Below are 10,000 nucleotides of genomic sequence, written 5' to 3'. Positions count from 1 at the left end.
AATTAGCCATTAGCCATCATCATACCTTCTCAATCAGTTCAGATATCTGATCTTCTAACTTCTTAAGCCTCATTTCTCGCAAAGTGTTGTTGGGATCCTGATGTTTGACAATCTCTTGTTCTGACAAGAAGGTAGCATCAGTATCGGAAGGGAAATTACCAGGTACCGACATAGCTGGTTTCCTTTTATACTGAGATAATACTTGATCAATTCGAGGTGTTGTTACGGAACCCTATTGTCAGAAAAAAAAAAAACATTTTCAGGCACCAAAAGTGCACAACTACACCTATTGTACATGACATTTACATTTCTGTGCAAATTGTGCAAATAAAAGCATAAAGAAAAAGCTTTTAAAATCTGTTCTCCTGTACAGCAGATTTATAGTTACTTAATTTAAAGCCCTTACACAAAATTTTGAGTGGTGCTCTCAAGCTGAATAGAAGGCACACTTTGCTCAAAGGCGCAGTGTACTGTAAAACTGATTTCCCCTTAATGTGTTTCCAATTACTTGTTATACCAGCTTAAGAGTATTATATGTATTAGAAATTGCTCTTTTAGGTACATTTTTGTATATTAATTAATTGGTTTACTTATTGAAACAACAACAACCAATTTAAATGGGCTGGGTATGCAGTAATATCAGACAGCCTTATCTTATCTTTTTTTTTTTATTATTATTATTCACAAAGACATCCTTATCTCTGTCTGTATGCTTAAATGGGCAATACTAAGGGCCTGATCATTACAAATTCACCAGCATGGAAAGACATCCCACAAAACCTTTAGGACCTTTTTTAAGCAATATATTGCAATGTATGAGCCTCTCCTTTACAGCCAGAATTCTGCATAGTGAGATAAAACTGTTGTCAATGTAAAATGTGCCTTTCTAAAATTCTTTAAAGGACCTCAAAGTACTGACAAGACTTCTTAGATAATCTAGCCAGAGCAGAGATCTGTAGATCAGTGGGCCCTTAGACAGCTATTGAAAATTAATATTTTAGTACCTATCTCTCTCACTTCCATTGAGAGGGGGTAATTACTGATGCTGTCTCTTGTTTACATAGCTTTTTTATATATAATATAGCAGTATTTATAATTGCAGTAGAGGCAGTGGCTACAGCAGGCAACATCAGTTATGCCCAAAAAAAAAAATATGATAAAGAAGCTATTTATAAACAGTTTAATACACTCCCAGCACATTAAAGGGAGTCTAGTCCAAAATAAACTTTCATGATTCAGATAGAGAATGTAATTTTAAACAATTTTCCCATTTACTTTTATCACCAATTTTGCTTTGTTCTCTTGGTATTCTTAATCGAAAGCTAAACCTAGGAGTTTCATATGCAAATTTCTAAGCCCTTGAAGGCCGCCTCTTCTCTCAGGGCATTTTGACAGTTTTTCACCACTAGAGGGTGCTAGTTCATGTGTGTCAGATAACACTGTGCTCACACACGTAGAGTTCAAGTGAGCCAGCTCTGATTTGCTAAAATGGATGTCTGTCAAAAGAACTGAAATAAGGGGGCAGTTTGCAGAGGCTTAGATACAAGGTAATCACAGAGGTAAAAAATTTATTTATATAACCGTGTTGGTTATACAAAACTAGGGAATGGGTAATAAAAGGGATTATTTATCTTTTTAAGCAATACAAAATCTAGTGTAGACTGTCCCTTTAAAGGGACAGTCTACCATATAATTGTTATTGAGTTAAAAGATAGATAATCCCTTTATTACCCATTCCCCAGTTTTGCATAACCAACACAGTTATATTAATATACTTTTTACCTCTGTGATTACCTTGTATCTAGGAACCTTCTTCCAGCCCCCTGATCACATGACTGTGACTGATTATTATCTATTGTCTTAAATTTAGCATTGTTTTGTGCTAAATCTTAAATAACCCCTTGTGCCTGAACACACACAGTGTTATCTACAGTATATGGCCCATGTGTACTTTCTGTCTCTTTGTGTTGAAAAGAGATTTAAAAAGCATGTAATAAGAGGCAGCCCTCAAAGGCTTAGAAATTAGCATATGAGCCTACCTAGGTTTAATTTAAACTAAGAATACTAAGAGAAAAAAGCAAATTTGATGATAAAAGTAAATTGGAAAGTTGATTAAAATGAAAAGTCCTATCTGAATAATGAAAGTTTAATTTATACTAGACTGTCCCTTTAATGGGGGAACTTATACTGTACACTGTCCCTTTAAAACCAGATTTAAACTTTTTTTCTTCACCATAACTAAAATCACCCTATGCAATTATTAAAAATGTCACAGTGTGTCTTTCAAGCAAAGGCAGGGAAGAGGTTTTAATGGAAATTAGTTCACAAATTAGTCTTATTTTAAATGTTTCTAAATCTGGTAGGAACCTGAATATCCTTTTAAAGGGACAGAGCAGTGTAAAATGGTTTTCCCCTTAATGTTTTTAATCACTTGTTCTACCAGTTGCAGAATATATACGAAAAATTGATATATATGAAATAGCTGATTTTGTTTTTTGAGCTTGAAGAGAAATAAGATCTAGTTATTTTATAACTTTCTATACACACACAATCTTCCTTATATTATCGCTGTCTGTGTACCCAAGCCCAATACTTAGAGAGAACAATTAAAAATTGACATTTTATTTTTTATCTCCCACTGGGAATGCAATCTCTTCTGCTGGCTAGGTAATTTCCTTTCCTTCAATACAGGGAGAGTCCACAGCTGCATTGATTACTTTTGGGAATACAGAACCTGGCCACCAGGAGGAGGCAAAGACACCCCAGCCAAAGGCTTAGAAAACCTCCCCCACTTCCCTCATCCCCCAGTCATTCTGCCGAGGGAACAAGGAACAGTAGGAGAAATATCAGGGTGAAAAAGGGTGCCAGAAGAAAGCAATTTAAATTTAGGGCCGCCCCCTACGGAGAGCACGTGCGGAGCTGTGGACTCTCCCTGTATCGAAGGAAAGGAAATTATCTGGTAAGTCATAATTTTAGTTTTCCTTCTAAATACAGGGAGAGCCCACAGCTGCATTCATTACTTTTGGGAAAACAATACCCAAGCTATAGAGGAGACTGAATGCTAACCGGGAGGGCGGGGTAAACAATAAGGTGGCCCAATCGGAGGGCACCACAGTCTGAAAAAAATCCCGTCCCCCGAAAAACTGCTTAAGCAAATGACCCAAAAAAAAGTTAGCAGGACCAAGTAACTGCCCAACAATTAGGACCGTAAGAATAAACGTCAGGGACCGCACAAAATCACTGGCCCAAAAAGAACACACAAACCTCTGAGGAGACGAGAGTCCCATTGACTAAGAAATCAGAGGAAGAAACACTCCACAAACACGACAAGGAGGACAACCAAGACTCCCAACACTGTATACTTCCATAGGAAGAACCCAGGAACAAAAGACTATGCTAAAGAGGTCCGAAAGGGCCTTGAAGTACGAACCAAGAGAAAAAGGTGGTTGAAGCCTCTTGCAGAACCCGAAGAAAAAAGTCTCCTTAGAAAGAAGACCCAAGAAGGCGGATAACCCGACTGCAAGCGATTCTAGGACCTGAAGAGATATTCCAGAAACTTAACAGGTCAATAAATAAATAGACAATTCAAAGACCATCTGCCGCATCAATACTAATGCAAACTTAGACAAGAAGTCTCATGTCCTGAAGGACAACATCTGAACGCAACAGCCTGACCGCCGGCCGCGGTGTAGCAAAAGGAAATGAACACCAATGGTTCATGACCTCAGGAATAGAACAGAAACGGATATATATATATATATATATATATATATATATATATCTGCTTAGGAGCCCACATATCCTCTCACCCATAACGCACGACTGTTAGACAGCCAGGCTAACCCTCCGGCTAAGAGCTACCCGTCCTAACAAGAATCAACTAAGGACCCTTTCTCCAGGGCACCCTGGAAGGACCAGAGAGAAAATCAGAAATATAAAAGCAGAGAGGGGATAGGCCGCCAACCCAAAGAGTAAAACGAGGGACCAGCGACAAGCTGAGGAAGGAAACTGACACCCTTCCGAAAAAAAACCTTTCACGATACATCAAAACTCCAAGGGCGCAGACCCTGTCAAACTCCCCAATAAGAAGCACCCTTAATAGAGAAGACCAACCATGAAAACGAGTCGTAGCACAAAAAAGGAGCAATCAGGTACTCTGATGCCTACCCCTGAGTTTGATTAACCCATAAGAGGAGACATGGACGAAGCTAACAAGGAAGAATAAACTTCCCCAGCACCGAAGGATCCAGAGATCTACTTAAAGGGACAGTAAACACCAGAATTTTTGTTGTTTAAAAAGGTAGATAATCCCTTTATTACCCATTCCCCAATTTTGCATAACCAACACAGTTATAATAATATACTTTTTACCTCTGTGATTACCTTGTATCTATGGCTCTGCAAACTGCCCCCTCATTTCAGTTCTTTTGACAGACTTGCATTTTTAGCCAATCAGTGCATGCTCCTAGGAGCTTCACGTGCCTGAGCTCAATGTTATCTATATGAAACACATGAACTAACGCCCTCTAGTGGTGAAAAACTGTCAAAATGCTTTCAGTTTAGAGGTGGCCTTCAAGGTCTAAGAAATTAGCATATATACCTCCTAGATTTAGCTTTCAACTAAGAATACCAAGAGAACAAAGCAAAATTGGTAATAAAAGTAAATTAGAAAGTTGTTTAGAATTACATGCCCTATTTAAATCATGATTTTTTTTTTTACTTGACTGTCTCTTTAAGAATCCCTGACCACGATCCCCTAAGGGCAAAACTAGGATAGGCACGAACGCCCAGAGAACCTAGATCGGATTTCGCCAAAGATACAGATCCATCAAAAGGACACACCGGAGAGTCCCTCGACCTCCTGCTGAGCTCTCAGAGTCAGAAAAAGGATCTACTTTAGAAAAAACCCAACTGGAAAAGACTCAGAAGACTAGGTCCTCAGAGTAGAAAGAGTGACCGAAGATTCTTAAGAGAAAACAGAAGGAATCCCAGAAGACTCTCTCCCACTTTCATGGAAGTGATGACAAACTGCCTAGTAGATCAAAGGAAAGTTTCCCAGAATATGGAAATATATACCGCATACTGGCAACCGTGGCGGACAAACCAGAAATCTATAAAAAATCTGGAGATAGATAGCAACATACCAAGCCGAGAAATCGGACTGATAACATCACCCAGCCACAGTACCAACGAAAGAAAACAGCAGGGCAAGCCTAAAGAGCATTTTAGCTCAAAAGGCCTAGGAGATGAAGAACCACCCTGGAGCCAACCCCAGGAACTCCATTCCAAACCAACTGGAAAGGAAAAGAGAGAGATTTCCTAAAACTCCTAGCAAACGATGGAGAAACCAGCACCGCCAAAAATGGGAGCAACAAGAACCCAGAAAAAAAACGGATACTGTATAAAAAAAAACCCTAGATCCCAGAATCTAGAATCAGAACGAGGAGACTGAAAACAACACGGTCTTGAAAAAACGGATTTTCCTCATGAAAGGAAATTATCTATCCCCTTGATAAGGGAAGAGAGAACGGAATATCAACCATTTGAGAGGAAGAAGAAATAAGCTCTTCATAGAGAGCATAGAAAACCAAATAGAATGAGTCAACCCCTATGGAGCACCAAGGGAGGGGAAACAACACCCCTGAGAAAAAGAACCGGGAAAAAGACTCCAAAAAAAAAAAAACAGAATTTATGTTTACCTGATAAATTTCTTTCTCCAACGGTGTGTCCGGTCCACGGCGTCATCCTTACTTGTGGGATATTCTCTTCCCCAACAGGAAATGGCAAAGAGCCCAGCAAAGCTGGTCACATGATCCCTCCTAGGCTCCGCCTACCCCAGTCATTCGACCGACGTTAAGGAGGAATAATAGCATAGGAGAAACCATATGGTACCGTGGTGACTGTAGTTAAAGAAAATAAATTATCAGACCTGATTAAAAAACCAGGGCGGGCCGTGGACCGGACACACCGTTGGAGAAAGAAATTTATCAGGTAAACATAAATTCTGTTTTCTCCAACATAGGTGTGTCCGGTCCACGGCGTCATCCTTACTTGTGGGAACCAATACCAAAGCTTTAGGACACGGATGAAGGGAGGGAGCAAATCAGGTCACCTAAATGGAAGGCACCACGGCTTGCAAAACCTTTCTCCCAAAAATAGCCTCAGAAGAAGCAAAAGTATCAAACTTGTAAAATTTGGTAAAAGTGTGCAGTGAAGACCAAGTCGCTGCCCTACATATCTGATCAACAGAAGCCTCGTTCTTGAAGGCCCATGTGGAAGCCACAGCCCTAGTGGAATGAGCCGTGATTCTTTCGGGAGGCTGCCGTCCGGCAGTCTCGTAAGCCAATCTGATGATGCTTTTAATCCAAAAAGAGAGAGAGGTAGAAGTTGCATTTTTGACCTCTCCTTTTACCTGAATAAACAACAAACAGGGAAGATGTTTGTCTAAAATCCTTTGTAGCATCTAAATAGAATTTTAGAGCGCGAACAACATCCAAATTGTGCAACAAGCGTTCCTTCTTTGAAACTGGTTTCGGACACAGAGAAGGTACGATAATCTCCTGGTTAATGTTTTTGTTAGAAACAACTTTTGGAAGAAAACCAGGTTTAGTACGTAAAACCACCTTATCTGCATGGAACACCAGATAAGGAGGAGAACACTGCAGAGCAGATAATTCTGAAACTCTTCTAGCAGAAGAAATTGCAACTAAAAACAAAACTTTCCAAGATAATAACTTAATATCAACGGAATGTAAGGGTTCAAACGGAACCCCCTGAAGAACTGAAAGAACTAAATTGAGACTCCAAGGAGGAGTCAAAGGTTTGTAAACAGGCTTGATTCTAACCAGAGCCTGAACAAAGGCTTGAACATCTGGCACAGCTGCCAGTTTTTTGTGAAGTAACACCGACAAGGCAGAAATCTGTCCCTTCAGGGAACTTGCCGATAATCCTTTTTCCAATCCTTCTTGAAGGAAGGATAGAATCCTAGGAATCTTAACCTTGTCCCAAGGGAATCCTTTAGATTCACACCAACAGATATATTTTTTCCAAATTTTGTGGTAAATCTTTCTAGTTACAGGCTTTCTGGCCTGAACAAGAGTATCGATAACAGAATCTGAGAAACCTCGCTTCGATAAAATCAAGCGTTCAATCTCCAAGCAGTCAGCTGGAGTGAAACCAGATTCGGATGTTCGAACGGACCCTGAACAAGAAGGTCTCGTCTCAAAGGTAGCTTCCAAGGTGGAGCCGATGACATATTCACCAGATCTGCATACCAAGTCCTGCGTGGCCACGCAGGAGCTATCAAGATCACCGACGCCCTCTCCTGATTGATCCTGGCTACCAGCCTGGGGATGAGAGGAAACGGCGGGAACACATAAGCTAGTTTGAAGGTCCAAGGTGCTACTAGTGCATCCACTAGAGCCGCCTTGGGATCCCTGGATCTGGACCCGTAGCAAGGAACTTTGAAGTTCTGACGAGAGGCCATCAGATCCATGTCTGGAATGCCCCAAAGTTGAGTGACTTGGGCAAAGATTTCCGGATGGAGTTCCCACTCCCCCGGATGCAATGTCTGACGACTCAGAAAATCCGCTTCCCAATTTTCCACTCCCGGGATGTGGATAGCAGACAGGTGGCAGGAGTGAGACTCCGCCCATAGAATAATCTTGGTCACTTCTTCCATCGCTAGGGAACTCCTTGTTCCCCCCTGATGGTTGATGTACGCAACAGTCGTCATGTTGTCTGATTGAAACCGTATGAACTTGGTCCTCGCTAGCTGAGGCCAAGCCTTGAGAGCATTGAATATCGCTCTCAGTTCCAGAATATTTATCGGTAGAAGAGATTCTTCCCGAGACCAAAGACCCTGAGCTTTCAGGGATCCCCAGACCGCGCCCCAGCCCATCAGACTGGCGTCGGTCGTGACAATGACCCACTCTGGTCTGTGGAATGTCATCCCTCGTGACAGGTTGTCCAGGGACAGCCACCAACGGAGTGAGTCTCTGGTCCTCTGATTTACTTGTATCTTTAAATTTTAAACTGAACACACTTTATTACTGCAATTGCGAAAAAACATGAAGGAATTGTTCAAAATTCACCAAACTTTCACCACAGTGTCTTAAAGCCTTGAAAATATTGCACACCAATTTTGGAAGCTTTAACCCTTAAAATAACGGAACCGGAGCCGTTTTAAGCTTTAACCCCTTTACAGTCCCTGGTATCTGCTTTGCTGAGACCCAACCAAACCCAAGGGGAATACGATACCAAATGATGCCTTCAGAAGTCTTTTATAAGTATCAGAGCTCCTCTCACATGCGACTGCATGCCATGCCTCTCAAAAACAAGTGCGCAACACCGGCGCGAAAATGAGACTCTGCCTATGCTTTGGGAAAGCCCCTAAAGAATAAGGTGTCTAAAACAGTGCCTGCCGATATTATTATATCAAAATACCCAGAATAAATGATTCCTCAAGGCTAAATAAGTGTTAATATCAATCGATTTAGCCCAAAAAATGTCTACAGTCTAAATAAGCCCTTGTGAAGCCCTTATTTACAATCGTAATAAACATGGCTTACCGGATCCCATAGGGAAAATGACAGCTTCCAGCATTACATCGTCTTGTTAGAATGTGTCATACCTCAAGCAGCAAAGGACTGCAAACTGTTCCCCCAACTGAAGTTAATTGCTCTCAACAGTCCTGTGTGGAACAGCCATGGATTTTAGTTACGGTTGCTAAAATCATTTTCCTCATACAAACAGAATTCTTCATCTCTTTTCTGTTTCTGAGTAAATAGTACGTACCAGCACTATTTGAAAATAACAAACTCTTGATTGAATAATGAAAAACTACAGTTAAACACTAAAAAACTCTAAGCCATCTCCGTGGAGATGTTGCCTGTACAACGGCAAAGAGAATGACTGGGGTAGGCGGAGCCTAGGAGGGATCATGTGACCAGCTTTGCTGGGCTCTTTGCCATTTCCTGTTGGGGAAGAGAATATCCCACAAGTAAGGATGACGCCGTGGACCGGACACACCTATGTTGGAGAAATAGTTAACATAGTCTCGGACATAACGAGGGAACGCCACCACGACCAGAGACAACCTTCTTGTTTTTATTTATTTATTTTAAAAAAAAATTTTTAGAGAACTTCCACCAGAAGATTCCATCAATCGTGACATAAAAATTGCTAATACCAGAATGCCAGAGCAAAAATTCCTCCTAAGAAGAGTTTTAACAAACAATCTCACGCTCAGAAAAAAAAACTAAAAAAAAAAAAAACTTATCCTAAACGGATTAGGATCACCGTCCCTCCAGTTGTCTAAACAAACTCGCTATCTGAATCAGCAGACTGAGATTCCGCGGACGGATCAGAATTAGGATCCTCCAACGTCGCCAAAACTTCTCTCAGATGTACACGCAGGCGAGCCATTCTAAATTTAAAAGCAAAATTCACATCCGCTGGAGTATCTGGGGTCTCCGACCCTAAAGGTGGTACCTCTGAGGCCTCAGAGGACACTGCTTCCCCAGAAGACTGATCAGATACCAAAGTCGTCTTACATGTCGGACCTTGGTTAGGAGTACACGGATTAAGCCTTCGCTTGCACGTGGCAGGAAAGTGCAAATGCGCTAAGGCCAGAGATATGGCCATGCAAAACCATGCAGTAACCTCTGGTGGAAAAAGGTCTCCTTCAGGTGAAGGGGTAACGATATGCGGGGCAACTGCCTGTGTAGGAACCGAAGATGTTAGGGAATGCACCTCACAGGATGCCGAATCCTCAGAGGCGGATGGTTCAGTGGTCTAACGTTCCAACATAGGGAGATAAGAACACTCTATTGCGGCATACGGAACATAATTGAGAGGGCTGGGTTACCTGGGCCTCCTCACAACATACACAGGTATCAAAATCTGAATCAGAGGAAACCCCCTATAACATATCAGAATCCTCCATAACTCGACTAAGTTGATTAAGGTTAAAAAACAACTGGCACGATCAGGAATACAG

General features: G+C 41.3%; 1 protein-coding gene across 1 annotated transcript in view; it reads right to left on the bottom strand.

Annotated features, from left to right (window-relative positions):
* The window catches only part of LRRCC1 (leucine rich repeat and coiled-coil centrosomal protein 1), a 418,892-nt gene that overhangs the window by 370,965 nt on the left and 37,927 nt on the right, over positions 1–10,000 (bottom strand). Inside the window, exon 6 of the mRNA XM_053715905.1 lies at positions 26–232. Coding sequence (XP_053571880.1) covers positions 26–232 — 207 coding nt within the window. The remainder of the gene's footprint in view (positions 1–25; positions 233–10,000) is intronic.

The sequence above is a fragment of the Bombina bombina genome, chromosome 5, assembly GCF_027579735.1.
Source record: "Bombina bombina isolate aBomBom1 chromosome 5, aBomBom1.pri, whole genome shotgun sequence".
In the NCBI taxonomy this organism is placed as follows: Eukaryota; Metazoa; Chordata; class Amphibia; order Anura; family Bombinatoridae; genus Bombina; species Bombina bombina.
This window is presented reverse-complemented; position numbering and strand designations above follow the sequence as displayed.